Genomic DNA, 25,499 nt, shown 5'->3' on the forward strand with positions numbered 1-25,499 from the left:
GCTTCTCATCATCAAAATGTCAAACTGTTCCTTTAAACAGCTGCCATAGAGCCACATAAGCCCACCAATGGACTTTTCAATCAACACTTCTCAACAAATATTTATCCCTGAAAAATCAACACCTAGTTATCCTGGAAAAATGTCCTACAGTATGTGCACAATGTAGTCAGTGCAATCGTTAGCTAATACTGTACCGTTGCCAACCTGCCTACTTCCCAGTCCAGAGCTGTCCACCTAACAGCCATTACTCCAGTTGTGTGTCGGTTTGCCCGCCCCAGTGCGCCCCAGCCCGCGGCCAGAGGGACTGCAGCCAGGACTGTGTGGAGGGCTGTCAGTGTGACCAGGGCTACGTGCTCAACGGCAAGAGCTGCATCCTGCCTCAGAACTGTGGCTGCTACACTGATGGCAAGTACTATGAGGTCAGTCCCACATCCAGCACTACATGGAATAAACTCAATGACATATGCAGCAAAAGCTGGCTTTTAAGGCCTAAACACTAAATCAGGCTGGTATTAGATATAAATCAGTATAAATCAGGCTGGTGATGGATGGATCATGGAACACATACATACATACATACATACATACATACATTGATAGATGATAAATAGATAGATCAGAGGTTAAGTAGGGATGATTGTCTTTCAGTTTAATTCAATGATTGACATTGTCATGACTGACAAAATATGTAAATCCATTTTAACAAACCTCTCTGGCTCTTTTAGTGCCATTTGGTATATAGCATAGAATGTCAGAAAATATAAAACAATATCCATCACAATTAATTGCTTTTTTTTCTCGTCCAATACTCAATAATAAAAACTCAAAATATTCTAATATATTTTACTATTTAAAAAAGACAAAGAAAAGCAGCAAATTCTCACAAGTGAAAACTGGATTTTTGAACAGAACAGAATTTTTGCTTTAAAAAGTCCATTATCAACATTTTTTAAATACTTAATCTGTAATTGTTTCAGCTTTGGTTTTAACCGATGTCTTTCTTTATTTCAGCCCAAACAGCTGTTTTGGAACAGTGACTGTACCAAACGCTGCCAGTGCATTGGACGAAACCTGATCCAGTGCGACCCAAGGCGCTGTATAGCAGAGGAAGAGTGCACCCTGCGGTACGGAGTGCGGGGCTGCTTTGCGCGGCGCTCCCAGCACTGCGTGGCGTCTGGCGGTGGGGTTTTCAGGACCTTCGACGGGGCGTCGCTGCGGCTCCCGGCCTCCTGCTCCTTCGTCCTGTCCACAAACTGTCACAAGCTGCCTGACCTCTCCTTCCAGCTCATCGCTAACTTTGATAAATGGAGCACACCCAACCTCACCACCATCTCCCATGTCTACCTTTACATCAATGAGGAGAACATACTCATCTCTGGCAGCACTATCAAGGTGAGAGAAGCGTTGGACCGTCGTTGGATTGTCAGTACGTCCGCTAAATATTGGAAATTACTAATTCATCTTGTCATGATTTCTACTCTGTAGTTTGGTTACATTACATGGACTCTGAACTGGATCAGTTCTACAGTGGATGTCATGTTAAACCCCCTAACCTGACTTTACAAACAACAAATGTTAACCCACATTAACAACACTATCAACTGTCTATGTAAGGGATAATGTAGAGCGAGGTGGTTGTTATAGCGAACCCCGACAGGGTGATCAGGACCCCGACGTGAAGGGTTGTATTCACTCTAACAACCGCCTCGCTCTACATTATCCCTTACTTTTTACACGGCTTGGTTGAATCCGATGGCTTTCTGCGGTCTGCTAATTCTTTATAACAGACTGTTGCTAAGAATAACATCAGTGTGTAATAACACCTGATAATGGTTTATCAAACATCATAATTTGGTCATAATAGACCAAGAAACTGCAAAACCCCTAAGTGTATAAACTGTAGAGTTGAGGGGTGCGTTTTATTGCTTATGAATTTTACATTTCCTTTGTAAGGGGAGGTTTGTGTTATTGCTTCTGTCAAATGCTTTAATAGAACAATTATCTCTATTAGGAGATTATTTGTTGACATTATCAACTTACTTTTTTTCTGGTTATGTGCCGTCTGGCATCAAAGATGCTTGTATCAAACCTCTCCTTGAGAAACTAAACAAACAGATCCAATTCAAATCTCCCTTTTCTTGCCTCAGTACTTGCAGTCCAATTTACCAATTATCACTAATAGCTTGGTAGAGCTCCTCCAGTTCAAGCTTTTTTTCCATATCATTCCACTGAAAGTGCACCCACTGAGGTAGATAATGACTTGCTGATTGCTTTTAACTTTGGCTCTTAATGAGTCTTAATCCTGCTTGACCTGAGTAAGCTATTGGCCGCACAAATGTTCTGAACTGCCTTAAGAACTGTGTTGGTATTAGTGATTATGGGCTCAGGTCATATTCACCAGAACAGCAATTACAGCACCATCTCAGATTGTTACAATCTATGCTTTGGGCTGTCTCTTTTATTTTTTGGTATATGCTACCCCTCAGTGATCCATTGTGAAAATGAAATCAGTTTATGCAGATGACACACAAATCTACATTCCTGCCCCAGGTGATCAAGCTTACATGTTTAAGCTCAAACACCACTTCTCTGTTTTCAAATCTCTCAGCCAGGAGAAAAAAATGGCAATCTTAGTTGTCTATGAAATTGTCAAATAACAACTTTCACCTGGGTACATTCATTGCCAAAGCTCACAAAAACCCATGGTTATGGTTTATCTTGGATCCCCTCCTCACTTTCAACAATTAAGGACATCACTAAAATGATGACTTTTCCTAATTATATGAATTCAATTCAATTGTATTTATAGTGTCAAATCATAACAGACTTTCCATATAGAGCAAGTTAAGACCACACTCTAGAGAGAGAGAGAGAGAGAGAGAGACACACACACACACACACACACACACACACACACACACACACAGACAGAGATGCACAGCTACCACAATAATAACATTAACAACTACAACAATAATAGACATAGAACTAATTAGTATTATAGTAGTGGGTAAATACAGTGATATGAACAGTAATAACAAACATATAGCAATAGTAGCAGTAATGACAATAGGAATATGACTAATAATAACAATAAAAGTAGCAGTGGGCCTCAAACAGGACCACGGGAGAAGGTGCAACAACGATCCAAGTAAATCTGCGAGGCAAGAAAGCACAAAGACTCTATGGGGCACTGTAGTTGCTGGTTTACATAATTTTTACCAAATGACATGTCTCAGAAGTCTGCTACTCTTTGGGGTCTCAGAGAGACTCCTGTTCTAAAACATAGTTAAATACAATGGATTTCCAGATGCTCAATATCTGTGATTGGTGTTGACAGTACTTTTTACTCAGCACTACTCCTCACAAATCCCGAATAGGTCTATTTGGATTTCTGTTATTGCAGTTGTCTAACAGTTAGTTCATAAGTGATGTAGCAAGGAGAGTGGTCTGGGGTCTAATGATCAAAATGAACACAATGTCACCTTTGTCAAATCTGCAAGTCCGGTTTGGGTCAAAATAAAAGGGTAATGACTTCAAATCTTTTCTACATATAGGTTTTATAGGTCAGTAAAATTATAAATATTCAAGAAAAATGGTAATATAATATTTAAAATCATCACAATACGTTCATTATCATCACCTGCAATCAAAAGAGGACTCAAAATCCCACAGTGGTCAAAACTTAGTTGAGAGCAGAGAAAAGTCTGAATTTAGCATGTGAGGACATGTTATGGTCACTGAAAGTAAATTAAATAAAAGTGACTGTGTGTCTTGTCTCAGAGATGTAAAGATTTTCGTCTCCTGTGTCTTCACAGGTTAATGGTACACCAGTGTCGGTACCGTTTCTAACTGGGCTGATGACACGTCTGTCCACGTCCGAAGGTTTCATTGTCATCGACACACCTCAGGACATCCAGATTCGATACAACCGCTTTAACACCCTTAGCATCACAATGGGCCAGCGGCTTCAGAACAAGGTGTGTGGTCTCTGTGGGAATTTCAACGGAGACCCCAGTGACGACTACATCACTTCCAGGGGCAAGCCGGCTGTCAGCGCCCTGGAGCTGGCCCAGAGCTGGAAGACCAACGGTATGCAGAACAGGTGGGTGAGGCTTACAGACACGGTGGAATATATTGCACACTAAATGTACATTAATCGTACAATTGTTGTGAAGCCTTTTGGCGATCATGCTCGAAGCGTAACATGAAAGCTCCACTAATAAATGGCTATATTTATTGTGATAGGGATCTGTCATAGTCACAAACTAACAGAGATTCATCACCAAACTCTGCAGTTCTTTTAGCCTCTTTTAGCTCATTGTTTTGGCTTTACAGTCCGCCATTGTTTCTGCCTTTGGGTGTCTTTGAATCAGTTGAGTCCATGCTCACTGTAGGTGCATAGCAGTACGTACAGTATTTGCAAGTAGAAAAAAACATACACATTAAAATAATAATAAAACAATAACTTTGACAGTTGGATGTTTATCTTTCTCTTCCAGTTGTGATGAAACCCAGTTTGTGGCTCTGGCTCAGTCCTGTGACAACACGGCGGTGCTGGCGCTGCAAAGTGAAGATGCGTGTCAGAAGCTCACCCAGCTGAAAGGCTTCTTCCAGCCGTGCCACGGCCTGCTGGATCCCCGGCCCTTCTACCAGTCCTGCTACTTGGACGGCTGCTACAATCACCGCAAGGCTCAGGTCTGCGGCTCGCTGGCAGCCTACGCAGAGGCCTGCCGCTCCATGGGCACCCTCACCACCAAGTGGATCACCCAAGAGAACTGCTGTAAGGGCAACGCGAGGCACCAGCCTCTCCCAGCATACACACACACACAGACATATGCACGTACACACACACACACACACAGACATGGCACTGCATGTTTCTCTTTCTGCTGCCCGTAAAGTTTTTTGAAGGTGTAAATCACAAGTTTTATCACGATATGATATTATATTGATTTTTTGGACAAAGATACGGTATTTGCTAATATCTTAAAGTCTGTCACGATACAATTTTGATTCAATTCAGGGGCCTGCAATCAATATAAGACTTTATCATATGCCCATTCAACAGTTACATTACATTAATAGCAACAAAAATTAGATTTGACTATTTTATTACTGAGCCCTTACGTACATTTAAATTAAAAACAAACTATTCTTTTTATAAAAAGAATAAATATAAAGTGTGAATCTAAAATAATGGGGCATCTTACTGATGACATGTATCAATATTTTCACTAATATTGGATCGTGGATCATTGAATTGATATATCGATCTAGATCGATGTATCGTTGCACCCCTAGATCAGATGGGTAAATGTTTTGATCAATCCTCTGTGCTCTCCTGTTGGATTTCAGTGGCTGGACCGTAAGAGGACACTGTTTAGAGAGATTTTAGTGAGTAAATCAAACTGAAACTGTAAAGGTTGGGGGGCACACTGAGAGGGATGTGTCCTCCCCATCCCCAGTTGAAATTAAGCCCTTGGCAGAAATTCCACCCAGTGCTTTTCATCAGCCATAGTTTTGCTGGTTGAGTCACCATACTGAATATGCATGTTTAACTAAAGCTTTAGTGCATAACATTTTTATATTAATGAACGTCTGTTACATTCAAGCCATTGCCAAATGAGTTGATACGAAGCTAATTAAGACATCCAGCTTCACACAACTCTCTGTATTTCTCAGTAGTGTTTAGAAAATGGTGTCGTCCGGCGACGTTCGCGCAAAAACGTGAAAATAATTACTTCTTCTGAAGAGTCCATTATGTTTTTTTAATCCTCCGTGTCCTCCTTGGCTACAAGTAACTGTGTGGAGAAGGGGTGGGGGTGGTGCTCAATCACCGGAGGCTTGCGTCATGTGGATGCAATGACAGTCTTGTTGTCAATACTTAGAATTCCTCATGGGGGAAGAAACTACCCACTATAGCTTTAAGCCAACCGTGTGTGTGACAGCTAACATTGTGTGTGGACCTGTCTTTAGCAGAATGGATCTACGACCCCTGTGCAGGAGAGATCTGCACAAACTTCACCTGTGAGCTGGAGAACGGAGGTGACCTGTGTGGCTGTCCAGAGTTGCCCACCAGCACTGGAGGTGAGCGCTTCATAGAGCAGCAAGGCCTTCATATCATCCATCGCCGCTTTTTATCCTGTCCCAGTATCAGGGTTTCCGCGGGGGGATAAAACGTGTGTTCTAGGTCTTAAATCATTTTCTGATTCTGTGGTGTTGTAGTTCTTTCGTTCGCTAGTCCAAATATGTAAGGGTTAATGCCCGACGAGGTGTCCATTGTCAGGTATTAATGGACGACGTCGAGGTGTGAACCGTCCGACGCGTCAAAGTCCATTATTACCTGACAATGGACACCTCGAAGGGCATTAACCCACTTATACCATGGTCACTTGCCAAATAACATATTTTACATTCGTTTATATTTTAATTTGTTTTACAATTGAAATCTAAAGTTCATCCAAACAATAACTCTGTTTCCCTGGTTACGCCTGACGGTTTGACTTATACCTGGAACAATCATTCCCATCCTAAGGTTCTTATGCAATGCAAACGTTATTCACTCCTCCAGGAAATAAGAAAGACCTTAGAAACGACTTGAATCCCTTAGCAACGGGAGATAACGGGAGACCCTAACCCTGTTCAGAATACGAGTTGGAAATAACAGATCCACATTTCCTATTTGATTTAATGTAGCGCATTCATTTCATACAGTAAACAGTCAGTTTCACTGGAACTCCTTTAGTAGGTGTCCTACATTACTTTTTTATGGACACCCTGCAGCCAATCAGAATCGAGTATTCACCCAGACCATGGTATCAAACAACTTACATTGCAGCCAAAAGAAGCAAACAAAGCATCAATGTGAATCTTCTTGGTTTATAATGTTCCAAATATGTAAACTGTTTTGTAAGTATGATCTTAGAAGATTATGTTTAATATGGTTTGACTGTGTTTTAAGTAATTGATCGGTGTTCGTGTTTTAAAATTAAGCACTCAAGCATTAAGAGGATTTAGTTGTTTACTGTTTTTCATGCTGCATGCCTGTGAGCAAGTACAAGATGTTAAAACATCAAGCTGTCTTACAGTATAATATTCTAAACTGTCAAATAGAGCCATTTCTGATATTTATTCTTTAGAGCTAAAATATCTGATAACGATACATCGATCAATATTATTTTTTTAATATACAATTATAACATTTTTGATGAGGAGCGCTTCAATTTGGTTATTAAAGTTATTTACTAAATCGGACATTTTACGGTTGCAAAACACATTAATCTGAACTAAAATTCCTTGTCAGATATGCACCAATATCAATCTGTGATAAGATCAAATCGGCCGATAATATATGCCATGTCAACGTTGCAGTCGGTCTCTATTATGAAAATCATACTGGTGTATTTATTTTGCATATGCATGTCCATGTAAAAAATGTCTCCTCATTTAAAACATTTAAAATTTCTCACCACACTTCTGGAAATACTGTAGTCATCCTTTACTAAATAATTCAGCATTAAACTGTAGTAGTAACTTTTGTAGTAGCTAAATATATATGTGTGTACTAATAAATCCTTTCCTTCAGAATGTTAGTCATGTAAAAGAAAAATAAACCTTAACTCAGATTTTCCACTGGGCTTGTCTGTGCTCACGGCAGTTCGTGAAACGGTCACGTTATTTAATCTATTGATTTGTGTACACGGACACGATTATCTCTTTTTTTTGTCGTGGTGGTGAGCATGAATTTTAATGTAATGTATTCAAATGGGAAGCATATTTCGTGATCACAGCACGACTACGGTAGGGAGTAGTATGAAAAGCCGAAAATCCGCGTAGGGAGGTTGGTCGGGGTGGATGGGTCAAACAACACAGGACTTTCACCCCGGAGACTGGGGATCGTGTCCAGCGTGTGGCTTTTTATTTCCCCGTTGTTGACGGTTGACGGTTCCTTTCCCCGTTCTTTTCCTAAACACAACCGTCCCGTTGTTGTTGCGTGTCCCCCAGAGACCGCGGGTCGTGTACCGGCGTGTGACGTGTCCTTTCCCCGTTCTTCTAAACCCAACCTCCGTATAGATGCTTCCCATTATGCTTCCCATTCCCATTTTGTGCTGAGCACCACACAAAAAAAAAACCGACATAATCGTGTCCGTGTACAGGAATCAATAGATTAAAAATAACGTTACCATTTCACAAACTGCCGTGAGACCGTGTTGCCATACCATGCCGGGAGCATCTCGGAAGCGGAGCGTCTTGCCTGCCCAGATTTTATTGTCTCTACAAGTACTTTACAGAACAATCACATGTTTATTAAGCTAGTATCTACCTTCCACTCCAAGCACTCCTGTAATTACACTCCATGCCTTCTCTTTTCTGTGAGAAGATCTGTGATGTCTTATTATGTTTTTTCATCTCCAAGATGAATCTCGCTTCAGTCGTGTTGCCAAAGTGGATCTGCACTGTATGTCTTTGCACACCAGAAACATGTCTGACGCGGCGCTGCTGCTGCTAGCCTTGTCTGTATACATGTATGTTTCCCATTGATAAACTGCACTCAAGCAGTATACTTCATGTTAAACATAAATATAGACTGATTTGATTACAGCAAAGACAACGTCGGCAGTATCGACGGCAAAATAGGCTACAGAATAGTTTGTTCTGTATTGACAGGTGCAATATTTGAAAATGGATAATTATTACATTTATATCTGCATTTATGTCAAAACATAGAGACTTTCAAACATCAAAATGTCATTTATTAATATGTATTCGTGTCAAAATTACATATAAACATTTTTTGTATTCTATTTTGCCTGGAAACGCTTCCAACACGCTTGCGTGTCGCGTGAAAAATAGGCGTCGGTCCTATTTCTAGCATGCACACGTTTTTGGCGCGGCTAGAGCTGTCACGCAGGCAGTGTGTAAGCTCTAACCTGTTAACATGGGAACCAAAATAAAAACGGACACACCACGCAGCTAACACGCTCACGCCACGCAGCCAGTGTGTACCCGGCCTCAGGCAACATATTTACAGCGTGATGGGCCACACTTTCCAGGAGTAATAATATTGGTCTCCCACTGCCATGTACAGTACCTGATGTCTGTCTGTGTGTGTGTTTGGCAGGTGATGATGACATCATCCAGGCAGAGGTGAACTGTAAGCATGCTCAGATGGAGGTCTCCATTTCCAAGTGTAAGCTCTTCCAGCTGGGCTTTGAACGAGAGGACGTCAGGGTCAACGACGAGCACTGCGCCGGCATCGAGGGAGAGGACCGCATCTCCTTTCGCATCAACAACACTAAGGGACACTGTGGCTCCATCGTACAGGTCCGTTTCCATTCATTCCTATTCTTACAGCAGTTTGGCAGGGTTTGATTTGTGAAAAAAGGGGGGGTTTTTTGATCATGCACAACAAAACAAAACGTGCAAGAATTAATGACACTCGGGCCAGCCATGCCAAAATACTTATTTATGAACTTAAATTAATATTTAATGGAAAATAATCTCAGAATGAAATAGCACAACGTGGTGTCAACATAAAATAAACCGCTTTCAACTCGGCGAAAACAAAATACTTCACCCAAGAAAAAGCTTGTTCTTTCCTCAGGAGTGTTTTAATCCAAACCACAACCTTTTTCCCAAACTTAACTAGTTGTTTTGGTGCCTAAACTTAACTGTCCTCTCCGCATGACGCTCACTTTTTCTGGCTAAACTCAACTACCATCCATGGCCCCTCAAAGGACCATCATCTGGCGGTGCCTTGTAGCCGGCCCGCCAGATGACGCCACCCGTTGGCGGCTATTATCCGGCGTCCCCGGGCTCTGTAGCGGCTAAATACAACCAGCAACTGCCGCTTGGATTTTATCGTTATATGGCACTGTTACAGCAATTTACTTAGTTTAAATTACTTTTTTTTTAGGTGTATAATGATCTATTGGTGAAGTTGCATTGATCACTTTGAGGGGGGGGATACATTTAGTCCCAATGCGGGGATAAAAAATAATTCAGCAGAGGCAGGGATATGTAGACCAGAAAGGGGGAAATCCCACGCAATCATTTTGTAGCGTATCTCATGTATCAACTGTTGTCAAGCATCTTTGGTGACTCTTCTAAATATCTCTCTGCCAGTCGAACAGCACACACATCATGTATAAGAACACCGTGTGGATAGAGAGTGTGAACAACACCGGGAACATCATCACCAGAGACAAGACCATCAACGTGGAGTTTTCCTGCGCCTACGAACTGGACCTGAAGATCTCCCTGGAGACTGTCCTCAAGCCCATGCTCAGGTCAGATAGAGCAGTGGTTCTCAAAGTTTATTCAATAATGTACCCCCTTTGAGTTGTTTTTTAAGCCAAATGCCCCCTGACCAGCGCAAACAATACAGGTACAATACAGCGCTGGCAGTGATAGATTTTCTAAACAACAACCTTGTAACTGAAAAACATTTAAATGCTACATTTCAAATGTTTAGAATCCATCACTAAGGTCATTCATTATTATAGTATAATTATTTTCAGAATAATGTATGGCATTTTGCAAAAATCTCATGTACCCCCTGCAGTACTCCAATGTACCCCTAGGGGTACGCATACCCCCATTTGAGAAACACTGAGATAGAGCACACGTAGACATTAGCTGTACAATAATACGTTTACTTCAATTAAAAATCAAAACGCTAAGTCTAGACATAACAACTGATTACATTCCTCCTCCACCCTCCAGTGTGATAAACCTCACCTTACCGACCCAGGAAGGAAACTTCATCACCAAGATGGCTCTATATAAGAACTCCTCGTACCGAAACCCGTACAGGGAGGGGGAGGTGGTGCTCAGCACGCGAGACATCCTCTTCGTGGGTGTCTTTGTGGAAGGGGCAGATGAAAACCAGCTCATCCTCATAGTAAACATGTGCTGGGCCACGCCGTCCCGCTACAGCAGTGACCGACTCCGCTATATCATCATAGAGAGAGGGTAGGCTTGGACACACACACACACACACACACACACACACACACACACACACACACACACACACACAGACACACATACACAATGTTGGGCTTAGCATCACAAGCACAGTTTTTTTTTTTCCTGCTGCAACTTATGATTATTCTTGTTATTTATTAAAGGTATAGTAAGTGATGTTAATCCAATACACTTTTTGTCAAATTCAGTGAATCATGGTCACCCAGCTAGTTATCTGTCTATGAATCTGTGGGGCGGAGCTTATGAAGGGGGGGGGGGGGGGGTGGGGGGTTTGTATTTGTTTAGCAGTTGAGTTCAAATATCAACAATCTTTGCGCAGAATCACTTACTGCACCTTTTAATCTGTTGATTTTTTTTTTTAGGGCTGCACGATATAAAGGAAAATATCTAATTGCTATTATTTTGACTGATGTGATTTGCGATGTGATTCACGATATTGGAGGCAATGATCATTTCTGTATCCTTTTTCTCATTTTCATTAACAAATATTCAAATTAGAATGATTAAAGTGTGACTTCTGAAAGGATCTGTACCAAACAAATATGTTTTCTTTAGTCTGTAGGGTAGGAATTGTAGGCCTGGGACGTTTCTGCAGCACCACAATACTTCATTCAGAATGGTTTGACACATATTTTTATTTTATCAAATATTGCGCCCACCTGCGATTTGGAAACTGTAATTTCCATACATTTGCAGCACATTGTGCAGCCCTAATTCTTTTAATTGGTTAGCCTTTAAAATCTCAGAAAGTAGTGAAAACTGCCTTTCGAAAATTTCCCAGAGCCCATTTTTTATTTTTTTTTGTCCAAAAAACAGTCCAGAGGTATTTGATTTCCGATGATATGAAGCAGCGAATTAAACACCTGATAAGCAAGAACCTTTGCTTGGTAAATGGCATAAACACAGTCTATTCCATTAACATCCGTCCCTCTCTAGGTGTCCAAACATTAAAGACAACACCATCGGCATGGCAGAGAACGGCGTGTCGCTCACCTGTCGCTTCCACGTCACCGTCTTCAAGTTCATTGGGGATTACGAGGAGGTCCACCTCCACTGTGACGTCACCCTGTGCGACTCGGAAACAAACGCCTGCAAAGTGGTGAGAACATCTTAAAATCTTAACAGTAAAAATGCTGGTGAAACAATGCCTGCTGTATTAATGTATGTGTACTGTGCATCCAGAACTGTCCACACAAGAGAAGAATGTACTCGGAGGACAGTGACCATAAAGAGCACATATTGACTGTGGGACCCATTAGAAGGAGAGGTAAGTAAGGTCCGGTCCAGGTGTTGTTAAGCGCCGACCAACTACACTTTGCTTGATTTTACCTCTAGAATGGGTGGAAATTCAAAGCAAAACAGCTCATAATTACATTTCTGATATCTTTAAAGGTGCTGTAGGTAGGATTGTGAAAATCCAGGACTGAGCCAAAAAATTTGAACATTGACAACTTCTCAGTCCCTCCCCCCTTTCCGCTAAAGCCCAAAACGGTCTCCTAAGCCCCTCCCCCCACAAGGGAGAATGAATGCGTGTGCATGAGCAGTGTTACCCCCCCCCCCAGGCCCTGATTGGTGCATCTGAACAGGGAGCGGTGGATTTTTGCAAATCTCACCACAGGCTGTAGGTGGTGCCAGAGGAGCCAGCTTTTTTTTAAATGACCTGCTTCATGTAGTTCTACTGGAACATAGGGTCAGTTTCAGCAAATGTGACAGAAAGTTAGTTTTATAAGTCTTACCTACTGCACCTTTAAGTAAGATTTTAAAGACAGGAACAATGCTGTACTAAACTTTACAGAAGTTTCCAAAATCCAAAATCTTTCCACAGCTATTAAGTCAAATTCCAAAGCTTTTCCAGGATTTGCATGACTAACCTGTAAAGTCTCCCTTTAGCATTAGACTGGTGTGAGGAGGGAAACGGAGGCTGTGAGCAGATCTGCACCAGTAAGATGGCTGGACCGGTCTGCAGCTGTGTGACTGGGATGCTGCAAAGAGATGGGAAAAGCTGCCGGAGTAAGCACCAGACGCACATGTACTCACAAAACACACATAGTACTTCGAAGGTGTTCAATGTCATGTTGGCACACATGATACAGAGGTCAAATACACATTAAACCTACGATGACGTGATTAAAAAGCAGAACGCTGCAACAAACTGTGCAGGGGCGATTCTAGGATCAGACCTTTAGGGGGGCTCAGCCCCTAATGAGAATGTGACATGGATACAGTGCGTTGCAAAAGTGTTAAACCCCCCCACCTGCTAATTCAGTAATTTAATTATCTGATAATCTCTGCTACTGAACAACAACATCAGCTGATGTTTTTTGACACTGTTAACACTATGATGGAACTAAACCCGACACTTTAGAAGTCACAGTAATAACGCCCAATTTGACACAATGTTCTAACATTCAGCAATTTTAGTTGCTTAAGTTTCAATTTGGGTTCTAATCTGCACCATGAAATGACCAACTTCTTCTCTGGGGAATACCAACGTTGAAGTTCACAACCACACTCCTGCTCTCCCTCTAAAAGATTAGATAGAGACTCAGCCAAAGGCGGGAGTCTGGCACAACCACCTCCGATTGGCCAAAACTACCTTTCTGTTGATGGTAATTGTTTGTCCTCTGTCCCTAACAGACAAGTTCACAAACTCTCTTTTTTAGGGGGCTGAGATTAAATTTAGGGTGGCTTGAGCCCCCCTAAAAAGGGTCTAAAATCGCCCATGAAACTGCGTTAGAAGGGCTGTTCAGAAATGATAATTCATCTCTACTTGTGCTAGAGTCTGTACTAACCGTTCTTTACATTTTCATCTTCCCCAATTTCACAATAAGCCTCGCTTGTCTCAGCCTAGATAGCTCTAGATATTTCACACGGGGCAGGTTGTACAACTTTCCCTGACGTCTGTTGGTTAATAAGTAACACAAGCTGGACATTTGATGCAGAAATGAGGCATTAAGAACCTGCTACCTGCGTCACTACACACAACCTGGATAGCTGAAGTAACACTACTTTGATAAAGATATGATAAAGCAATTAGCCTTTCTGGTTTATCTCATTTACCTCAGCGCTAGCCATTGTGTGCCTGGCCTCTTGTGCTGGCTATTTGTCAGATACAGTACTGTTCAGTTTGGGTTTGGTTACATTAGGGAGAGTTAATTTACATACAGTTTAACTCAGGTAGGAAAGAGCCAAATAGTGGTGGTAGTAATCCTCTTTACAGATGTCATTGTCATGCTTATGTATGTAAATAGAATTATTTTTGCCATTTACTGCTTACATTCTTTATACAATAAACATAACAACACATCGGTCTAAATGAATGAATCCTAGTGTTATAGGTTTAGCTTGTCTGGAGACCAAGTAGCATTAACTGCCTGCAGTATGTGGTCTGCGGTTTATTATTGTGACTAAATATCAAAGCTGCACTGACATACACACAAAAAAATATGAATAAAAAAAAGACATACAAAGAAGGAAAAAGAACACTTCTACATATAAATATAGACCAAATACATACACCAAACACATTCAAAAATCAATCAATACAAATAAAATGACATGCAAAATGAAATTGAGAAATATGAAAATATAAGAATTGTCACCACTTACGGTTTTATATACTGTTTTTATTACATTATCTATATTGTGTCTGATATCAAGGCTTGATGAATTACTAATATTATTTGTTTTGACATGTTTTAATGTGGTACTATTTACATTGCAATTTGTATTAAAATAATTGTTTGCACCTCAACTTAAGTTGTATAGATGTACCAATAGTGTCTGAAGCCCAAACTAAATAATGTATTTAAAAATAAAATGTGTAATAATAATCATAATAATGATAATAATAAAAAAAAACTTTCTGTCTTCCTATCCAAATGTGATTCTGACGTAAATGTATACAGTAATTCTGCAGTTTTTTGCTTTGCTGAGATTATACACCAAACATACAAATTAAATGTAGTTTGGAGTGTATTATTTCTGTCTTCCCAGGTTCAATATATATAAAAGGAAAAAAATATATATAAATGTGTCTATAATAGAATGAGAAACACAAATAGCTACAAATATTTAGCATCTTATCAAACAAAGCACATTAGCATCTAAAACAATTATAAAGCAAACATATAATCAACAAATAAATTCATACACAATACATAAACTTAAATATAAAAACAATAAACAAACAAAACAATAATTTATATATATATAAATTATTTTTAAAAAAACACAATAAAAAGTGCCACCTAGCATCCAATATAATTAATGCTTTTCTTCTTTTCCCAGCTGCGAGCTCGAGCTGTAACCTCACACCTGCGGTGTCTCTGCTGAGCGTCAGCACTGTGATCTCCATGTTCCCGGCTCGTATTCACACGCTCCTCTCCTAACACTCTCTGCGAACAAAGGGAGGCAACAAATGAAAAAGAACAAAACACAGAAAAGACTTGAAGATGCACACAGTTTATCAGCGTTGATTAGCCAGTAGATCAGCTGTGTGTTCCAGTCAGAAAATCAAGACAGAATACACTGTGCATTCACAAATGTCTGAGGCCACATATTCTTGATGCAACTGAAGGTAACTACACAAAGAAAGTTTCACCCCTAACTTCCCTAATTGTGTTATTCTCCACCTCCTCCATTATATATCAGGACACCTCATTGTGTATTATCATGTACTTAAAGCCACTATGTGTAGATTTTTTTTTTTTATGTGATTATAACATATTTCAAATTATTCTAATGGCTTTTGTTTGAAGAAAAATGAATGCATTACTGTCTGCCACAGTGTCTTTTTTATGCTACCACCAGATGGCGCCAAAGTTAGAAATGTTGTAATTCTATACATTGCACTCAGAGAGAGCAGATCTCCGCCAAGGCGTGCCATATCTCACAATATTAATGCAGTGGGAATTTTCCCAGTCAGAAACACATTTTTCTGATTATTCCGACACCACATGAATGCAGCACAAACCTCCTATCTCGCAATGTTAACGAAAGTAAGTGACATTGCACAGTAATTTGTGTATCCGCCCCGTGACTCGGGTCCCCTCCAAAATGTAATGGGTTCTTCCTTCGCCAATTCTACACCCTTCCACCAAGTTTCACGAAAATCTGGTCGGTAGTTTTTCTGAAATCCTGCGGACAGATAAACAAACAAACAAAAAAAAACGGACACACCGAACTGAAAACATAGCCTAACCTCCATGGTGGTGGTGAACATGGTAGTGAACCAAAGACAGTGGTGTTGAAGGCAAACATCATCCAATGTCCTGACCTCCACACCTTTACTTTACAATGCTATGAACACATTCTGCATTGGAAATGAAAGTAAATCACGAATAGTTACAGCTAATAAATAGTTGCGTAATGGACATAATGTCTAGGAGTCAGAGTAGCATTATCTGGATACTGGCATTTGCAATTACACCTGATATTAATAAACATTCTCGTCATTTTGGTTCTGCCCGCACTGTGATCGGATGCCAATATGCTAAAATAAGGTTGGTGGACTTGTCAGCAAACATCTGTGACTGTGAGGGTCTAGCTCTCCATATCCACAATGAATCAAGTCCACAAGAGGCCTCAAGTGGAATATCTGGAGACTTCCAGTTAGAGCAGCTAGATATGAAACAATTAGTCGTTTAAATGATTAGTAGATTAACCGAAAATGAACCAGCAACTATTTCGGTAACCGATTAATCAATTTATGTAGTTCTTTAAGCAAGAAGGCCAAACATTGTCTAGTTCCAGCTTCACCGTTTTGAGGATTTTCTGCTTTATCACATTTTATGTGATAGTAAACTGAATATCTTTGGACTTTAGACTGTTAGTCAGACAAAACAAGTACTTTATAATTTGAAGATGTGTGGTCGGGCTTTGCCTCGAGAAAACAATCATCAGATAAATCGATAAAGAAACAATGATCACACCCAGCCCTAAAAGCAGCAGGACTGCACATATCCTGCATAAATTATCATTGTCAATAGCATTAAGAACAGTCAGGCGTTAAGTTCCCTCTCACAGCACATTTGATCTGCTCATGGCCCAGCTCCCTAACAGACATGATAGAATATGTATCTGTAAAGATTCACTCTGCAAGTATATGTTTTTTTTGTCCAGATAAGATACCCAAATACAAATTAATACCAGGTGTACATGGGCTCTGATAGTGGAATCAAAGTCTGCTGGACAGTGGATCTACTGGCTAGTAGTAGTAGTAGTAGTAGTAGTAGTAGTCCTGTTTGACCTCCAGACCAACTAAATTACAGTGTTTAACATTCTAAATCAACGAAATCTACATCAGCTTGTGGCACTAAAGAGGTAACGGATCAGGTAATGAGACTACACAGATGTCAAAGTGGAGTTTTTTGAATGAAGTGTGTGAGGAGAGCACCTTAATAGGAATACTCATATTTCTAACTCAAATGTTAAATAATGTCATACAGTAGATTAGTGCCCAGGTTGTGTTGCGGCTGTAAGAAATGCAATTAGTTGTGCCATTAAAATATTTAATTTTTTATAATTTCTATCTTAATCAGTTATAGTGTTCTCTCACACTCCTGCCACAAATATTGACTTTTGGCTCTGACGTATTGATTCTGAACAACATTTTGCCTTTTAGGGTGGACATGTGTGGACATTGTAAAACTGTCAATAGAGTAAGGTTCTCTAAGTAGGATCCCTGGTCAATGTTTTCTATTTGGCACCTTATGTCTTTTTAATGTCAGTATATGTCACCACACAACCCTTCAGTGTTCTTCACTGAAGCCAACTCAAATTCTCAGTTTTGGATTAGTTATACAGTAAGTATCAGTTTTTCATAGGTAGGCCTGTTTTGCTACCTTCTATGTACAAATGTACAGTCCTTGTCTGTCAGTTTGGTGGTTTATGTCATGCCTTCTTTGTTTTAATAATCAGTATCTTTTTTATGTTCAAAACCATTACCAAAATATGTTTTAGTCTTTGAGAGCAGAGCCACCCAACTTTTAATAAATTAAGTTCTCAAAGTCAGTGTGAGTCAAGTTTATTTGATGTGTAGCATGCAGACATGACAGACAGTGGGGGAAGAAGAACCTTAGATCTTTTACTTAAGTAAAAATACCAAGACAGTGTAGAAATACAAGGAAAGATGTTACTTAGTAAAAAGTAAGTACCAAAGGTACTCATGCAGAATGGCCCATCTTTTAATAATATACATTATATCATTGGATTATAATTATTGATGCCTTAATCCTCTGAGGTCTAAGAGCATTTTAGATATATTTTTGAATTCTACTTTTAAGGGTATTTCCACATAACTGATCCCCATGTGTTTTCATATCATCAAATGTTCAGAACAAACTCAGCGTTCTGCATAGTGACACCCAAAAATTGTTCCAGAGCAATGTGTAAATAGATAATGTGGCCCTAAAGCGGAAATATTTCTCTAATTTCTTGTGAAAGCATACTTACACTCAATTGTTTTGAATTGGTTTTGCGCACATGCGCAGTAGCTAGGTAAGGACTACTAGCTAGAAGCTAGCGCTGCTAGTGATTAGCCACCTCGTTCCCAATGGCAAAACACTGCTACAACACTATAGAACTACTTACATGTCCCTCGTCTGCAGGTATTCCACGCAAAGTTGGAAGTGTGCCCTCGTTTAGAAGAAGTCTACTGGCTAATCCTGCCTTGTACTGACCGATGTTGGAGAAACAGCTAGCTGATGTGGTATTAGCTAAAGTGGTTAGCACACACCAAATGTTTCGGCCGATGACGTAGATGGCCGATGACATAGACAGCCCTGCCGATTTTGACCAGCTCACCTGAAGACTGAAGGCAGGATACATTCAGAAACCCATATCTCACTCAAAACAGCATGGATGGGTTTTTTTTCCAAGTTTGTATGCGTGTGGAAGTACCAGAGACACAAAATAACACCCCAAATCCCAGAAGAAGTGATTTTTTCATAATATGGGCACTTTAACAAAAGTCTCGGGTTCACAAAAGTGGCATAATATATGAACAAAATAGTAAATAAATGTCTAAAATGAAATTTTGCAATTTGCTTTTTGAGTAGGAGTGTTGTCAAACATCGCTTGGACTTGCAGGTGCGTCTTTTGTCCTCAGAGGGTTAATGTGTGCATTACTTTAATGTTGCAGCTGGCAAAGGTGGAGAAAATTATAATACCTTTATATACTGCTGGGTAGTTTATCTATATTACATCATAATTTATTATTTGATTATATTTATTAATCTAAATCTGCAAAGTAACTAAAGCTTTAAAAATAAATGTGGAGTAAGAAGTTACAATATTTGTCTTTGAAAATGTGGAATTACTCAAGTAAAGTACAGTACATTACAAGTACTTTAAAATTGTCCTTAAGTACAGTACTTAAGTAAATATACTATACTTATACTAATATATATATTCTGCCACTGAAGACAGTGTTAATAGTTACACAAGCCAGCAGAAAAACTTTTACAATCTTATCAGTTTCTTTATTTCACTTGGAAAACATATTTACCACAAATGATAAGACTACATGATCAGTTGGGTTACATTACACCAAAAAGAGCTCTTCTTTGTATGAACATTCCAAATGGGCCCAAACGTGTGTCCTCATGCAGTGATTCAGAAGCTAACAGGTAAACTTAGAACAATGCCTCCTAGCAAAAATAATTCCAATCAAAAGATCTGTCTCATTCAGTCCACACCTTTTGATTGTGTTCAGTTACTTAAAAGTTGCAAAATCTATTCAAGTAAATTCTTTCTGTGCTGAAACATTCCTTTGAGGCATTTATGTACACTGTAGTCATCCATCAACTATCTCTGACATTTAATAGCTGAATGTGGAATGAACATCAGACATCTCCGGGAACCATCACCTTATCATGGTGGAGAGGTTTGTGTGTCCCTATGAACCTGAGGGCTGTGTTGTCTGGAACTTTGTGCTCCTGGTAGGGTCTCCCAAGTCAAAGTGGTCCCTGGTGAGGGGCCAGACAAAGAATGGTTCAAAAACCCTATGAGTGACCGAGGAAGAGATGGAGTGACCCTGCCTGGAGGAAGCCCGGGGCCCCTGTCTGGAGCCAGGCCCAGATGGAAGGCTCGTCAGCGAGCGTCTGGTAGCCGGGTTTGCCACGGAGCCCGGCCAGGCACAGCCCAAAAAAGCTACGTGGCATACATCTCTCCATCCCATGGGCCCACCACCTGTGGGAGGATCCGCTGGGGTTGGGTGCGCTGCCACACGGGTGGCAGTGAAGGTCAGGGGCCTCGACGGACCAGACCCGGGCAGCAGACGTTGGCTCTGGGGACGTGGAATGTCACCTTGACATTCCACGATACATGAACTTGTGTGGGAGGTGGAGCGCTACCGGTTAGATCTGGTGGGGCTTACCTCTACGCACAGTCTTGGTTCTGGAACCATACTCCTGGATAGGGGTTGGACTCTTTTCTTCTTCGGAGTTGCCCAGGGTGTGAGACGCCGGGTGGGTGTGGGGATACTCACAAGCCCCCAGCTGAGCGCCGCTACGTTGGAGTTTAACCCGGTGGACCAGAGGGTCGCCTCCCTACGCCTGCGGGTTGTGGGGGGGGGGGGGAATTCTGACTGTTCTTTGTGCATATGCACCAAGCAAGAGTTCGGAGTATTCGGCCTTCTTGGAGACCTTGAGTGGAGTCCTGCATAGGGCTCCAGTGGGGGACTCCATAGTTCTGCTGGGGGACTTCAACGCGCACGTGGGTAATGATGGAGACACATGGAGAGGTGTGATTGGGAGGAGCGGCCTCCCTGATCTAAACCAGAGTGGTTGTTTGTTGTTGGACTTCTGTGCTAGTCATGGATTGTCTATAACGAACACCATGTTCGAACATAGGGATGCTCATAAGTGTACTTGGTACCAGAGCACCCTAGGCCAAAGATCAATGATCGATTTTATAATCGTTTCATCTGATCTGAGGCCGTATGTTTTGGACACTCGGCTGAAGAGAGGGGCAGAGCAGTCAACCGATCACCATCTGGTGGTGAGTTGGGTCAGGGGGTGGGGGAAGACTCTGGACAGACCTGGTAAGCCCAAACGGGTAGTGCGGGTAAATTGGGAACGTCTGGAGGAGGCCCCTGTCCGACAGACTTTCAACTCACACCTCCGGCGGAGCTTTTCGTGCATCCCTGTGGAGGCTTGGGGCATTGAACCCGAGTGGACAATGTTTAAAGTTTCCATTGCTGAAGCTGCGGCGAGGAGCTGTGGTCTTAGGGTCTTAGGTGCCTCAAGGGGCGGTAACCCACGAACACCGTGGTGGACACCGGTGTTCAGGGAAGCCGTCCGACTGAAGAAGGAGTCTTTCTGGGATATGTTATCCCAGAGGACTCCGGAGGCAGTTGCAAGGTACCGAAGGGCCCGAAGGGCTGCAGCCTCTGCCGTGAAAGAGACAAAGCAGCGAGTGTGGGAGAAGGTCGGAGAAGACATGGAGAAGGACTTTCGGTCGGCACCAAGGTGCTTCTGGAAAACCGTTCGCCACCTCAGGAGGGGGAAGCGGGGAACCATCCATTTGAACTCCTAAATCCAACTAATATGCCCTCTATGGTAGAGGCAGAGCTGGAGGATGATGGGGGATTGTCGTCAATTTCCCTGGTGGAAGTTGCTGAGGTAGTTAAACAACTCCACAGTGGCAAAGCCCCAGGGATTGATGAGATCCGTCCAGAAATGCTTAAAGCTCTGGGTGTGGAGGGGTTGTCTTGGTTGACACGCCTCTTCAACATTGCGTGGAAGTCTGGGACAGTGCCTAAGGAGTGGCAGACCGGGGTGGTGGTTCCCCTTTTTAAAAAGGGGGACCAGAGGCTGTGTGCCAATTACAGGGGTATCACACTCTCAGCCTCCCTGGAGGATGATGGGGATTGTCGCCACTTTCCCTGGTGGAAGTTGCTGAGGTAGTTAAACAACTCCACAGTGGCAAAGCCCCAGGGATTGATGAGATCCGTCCAGAAATGCTTAAAGCTCTGGGTGTGGAGGGGTTGTCTTGGTTGACACGCCTCTTCAACATTGCGTGGAAGTCTGGGACAGTGCCTAAGGAGTGGCAGACCGGGGTGGTGGTTCCCCTTTTTAAAAAGGGGGACCAGAGGCTGTGTGCCAATTACAGGGGTATCACACTTCTCAGCCTCCCCGGTAAAGTCTACTCCAAGGTGCTGGAAAGGAGGTTTCGGTCGATAGTCGAACCTCAGGTTGAAGAGGAACAATGCGGATTCCGTCCTGGTCGTGGAACAACGGACCAGATCTTTACTCTCGCAAGGATCCTGGAGGGAGCCTGGGAGTATGCCCAACCGGTCTACATGTGTTTTGTGGATCTGGAGAAGGCGTATGACCAGGTGCCCCGGGAGATACTGTGGGAGGTGCTGCGGGAGTACGGGGTGAGGGGGTACCTTCTCAGGAACATCCAATCTCTGTACGACCAAAGCGAGAGCTGTGTCCGGGTTCTCGGCAGTAAGTCGGACTCGTTTCAGGTGAGAGTTGGCCACCGCCAGGGCTGCGCTTTGTCACCAATCCTGTTTGTAGTATTTATGGACAAGATATCGAGGCGTAGTCAGGGTGGAGAGGGGTTGCAGTTCGGTGGGCTGGGTATCTCGCTGCTTTTTAGAGATGATGTGGTCCTGATGGCATCATCGGCCTGTGACCTTCAGCACTCACTGGATCGGTTCGCAGCCGAGTGTGAAGCGGCTGGGATGAGGATCAGCACCTCTAAATCGGAGGCCATGGTTCTCAGCAGGAAACCGATGGAGTGCCTTCTCCAGGTAGGGAATGAGTCCTTACCCCAAGTGAAGGAGTTCAAGTACCTTGGGGTCTTGTTCGCGAGTGAGGGGACAATGGAGCAGGAGATTGGTTGGAGAATTGGCGCAGTGGGTGCGGTATTACATTCAATTTATCGCACCGTTGTGACGAAAAGAGAGCTGAGCCAGAAGGCAAAGCTCTCAATCTACCAGTCAGTTTTTGTTCCTACCCTCACCTATGGTCATGAAGGCTGGGTCATGACCGAAAGAACAAGATCCAGGGTACAAGCGGTGGAGTTGAAACGGGTCACATTTTATTTTATTTTAGTTTTCGGGCTTTTTCAAAGTAAAATAAAGCCACAATTTAGAGCACTGCTTACTATGCTCCATGGCTGCAACACAACAAATGCCTGGAAGTACGGCGGCCGCTACAGAAACCGAAACTTGCACTTGTTAAATTTCAAACCGATTATTTAACGATTCCAATAAAAAAAACAATTCCATTTGAATCGTAATTTTTGAAACTATTCCAAGTTGTGGATGCCCAATCCTACCTATGTGAAACCAAAAGTCGACGTTTTAACTTACTTTGTTACGTACCTTGAATAGGCTACTTAACTAACGTCACATACATAACTAACAAACATAATCATTTGAAACCAAACCACGATCTTTTCCTAAACCTAACCTATAGTTGTGTTGCTTAAACAAGTTCTGCACTGCAGAAGGCTTGGCAGGCGCACTGATCGCTCGTGTTGTTGGACATTTGTAGGTTAACGCATGAAAACAATTAGCATAACTCTTCATAGGATATCATACGAATCGTTGTATGATGACATATAGGCAGAGGGCAGGTTGACCTAGCAAACACTGAAAGTAAACCTTACTGATAAGACTCCATAGTAGATGAATAGTAGTTGCAGATAAGTTGTAGTCAGCAGCAGGTTTTTATGTAACATTGCTCCTTTAGAGAGGCTGTGGATTATTAACTCCACCTGTGCTGTATATAATTAAACCCACCTTTTGTGGAGTTTTGCTTGTAATTGCCTACTGTATGCACACGCTGAGGAAGGGCGCTGCCCAAAATGTCCGTTGAGTAGCAATAAAAATTCAAAAATTTGGAGTGCTGTCCTAGTAACTTTATCCTTTAGGGAAGCAGAAGACACTGTAAAGCTTAGGTAAGGTGAAGTTTATAGAAAAGGTTTCCTGGGTTTGCTCAAACATGAGTACTGCTAAAGGTATTCCCTCACTGACGTGCATGTGTGCAGGATACAGGCCAAGCCTGGGGGTGGAGGAGAAAAGTGGAAGTGCATGCTTGCTGAATGAAGGGAGCGGCTTTGTTATTTGAAGTTGTAATTATTTGGCAGAGTACTTTCACAATGATTTTCTCTCAGTGAAAACAGAAGCAACTTCAGGCCTGTATTTCGGTGAGATAATTACAATGTATTGCATTCATGTACTTTTGTCTTGTTATATAACATGGCTTTCAGAGGTGAATATTAACAATAGTTCTTATGATAGTGTGTACACATGGCTGTTATCTTGATCATATCTCTCGCATCGAGTTTATTACTCCCTAGTGTTTAACGATATCACTTATTAACAATTCATGATTTAATAAAGATTGTTTTCAAAAAGATGTTAAAACGAAAGGCCACAGAGGTCATTTAAAAAATCAATTGGGTTTGTCACCCTTGAAATATAAATTTGCTCAGCAACTTTCATGACAATTTTGAGGTATCGTGTGGACAGTGTTGGCATTTTGGGTCACTACTCACTGTAAAGCTTAGATAAGGTGAAGTTTATAGAAACGGTTTCCTGGGTTTGCTCAAACATGAGTACTGCTAAAGGTATTCCCTCACTGACGTGCATGTGTGCAGGATACAGGCCAAGCCTGGGGGTGGAGGAGAAAAGTGGAAGTGCATGCTTGCTGAATGAAGGGAGCGGCTTTGTCATTTCAAGTTGTAATTATCGTAATTAAACTTAAATTTTTAAGGAAATTTGTGTTTGGTAGATTATTTCTCTGTGGTAACAATGCTTTTTGGCAATAAATCTTATACCGTTGGAAAGCCTGTTTAGTTCCCTTTCAAGTGGTGCCCCATTTGTAAGGAACATGCATTTGTGGGATGAGCAGCAGCGCTGAGTAGGTGGGTTGCGCCCATGAAAAATTTGCCAAATCTTCTCTGCCAATGCCAAACAGCTTATTTTTCTGTTGCTATTGACACTTGTTTTGAGCTTCTGGTACCCCCAGGTGCGAGTGTATTACCCCCTAGTGTTTAACGATATCACTTATTAACGATTAATGATTTAAAAAAGATTGTTTTCAAAAAGGTGTTAAAACAAAAGGCCACAGAGGTTGTTTAAAAAATCAATTGGGTTTGTCACCCTTGAAATATAAATTTACTCAGCAACTTTCATGACAATTTTGAGGTATCATGTGGACAGTGTTGGCATTTTGGGTGTCCAAACTGTAAGGGGTTCAACCTCTGGGAGCATGAATGGGTTTAGTACATTTTATACAAATATCCCTCATTACAAATTAAAGCGCCATGTGCAGAATTTGTATGTAATTATAGCATCATTGAAATTATTATGATGATTTAAGTTTTTGTTTTGCTGTTTTGTGTTGTGCCTTTCATTCTAAATAGAGAGCAGCAGTCTGCATTGCTGTCTGCCACAGTGTCTTTTTATTTTACCACTGGCAGGCGCTAACATTGGACATGTTAGAAATTCTGCACTGTGGACAGTCATGGTCCCCAGAGGATAA

The 25,499-nt window shown here is 41.6% G+C and overlaps 1 protein-coding gene across 1 annotated transcript in view; it reads left to right on the plus strand.

Annotated features, from left to right (window-relative positions):
* The window catches only part of tecta (tectorin alpha), a 31,478-nt gene extending 13,506 nt beyond the window's left edge, over window positions 1-17,972 (plus strand). Inside the window, exons 13-24 of the mRNA XM_078266679.1 lie at window positions 220-419; window positions 1,012-1,392; window positions 3,819-4,105; window positions 4,503-4,783; window positions 5,980-6,090; window positions 9,125-9,327; window positions 10,129-10,292; window positions 10,729-10,977; window positions 11,929-12,091; window positions 12,175-12,259; window positions 12,883-13,002; window positions 15,283-17,972. Coding sequence (XP_078122805.1) covers window positions 220-419; window positions 1,012-1,392; window positions 3,819-4,105; window positions 4,503-4,783; window positions 5,980-6,090; window positions 9,125-9,327; window positions 10,129-10,292; window positions 10,729-10,977; window positions 11,929-12,091; window positions 12,175-12,259; window positions 12,883-13,002; window positions 15,283-15,383 — 2,345 coding nt within the window. The 3' untranslated portion in view covers window positions 15,384-17,972. The remainder of the gene's footprint in view (window positions 1-219; window positions 420-1,011; window positions 1,393-3,818; window positions 4,106-4,502; window positions 4,784-5,979; window positions 6,091-9,124; window positions 9,328-10,128; window positions 10,293-10,728; window positions 10,978-11,928; window positions 12,092-12,174; window positions 12,260-12,882; window positions 13,003-15,282) is intronic.
* Window positions 17,973-25,499: the final 7,527 nt, after the last annotated feature.

Source organism: Sander vitreus, chromosome 13 (genome assembly GCF_031162955.1).
Source record: "Sander vitreus isolate 19-12246 chromosome 13, sanVit1, whole genome shotgun sequence".
Lineage (NCBI taxonomy): Eukaryota > Metazoa > Chordata > Actinopteri > Perciformes > Percidae > Sander > Sander vitreus.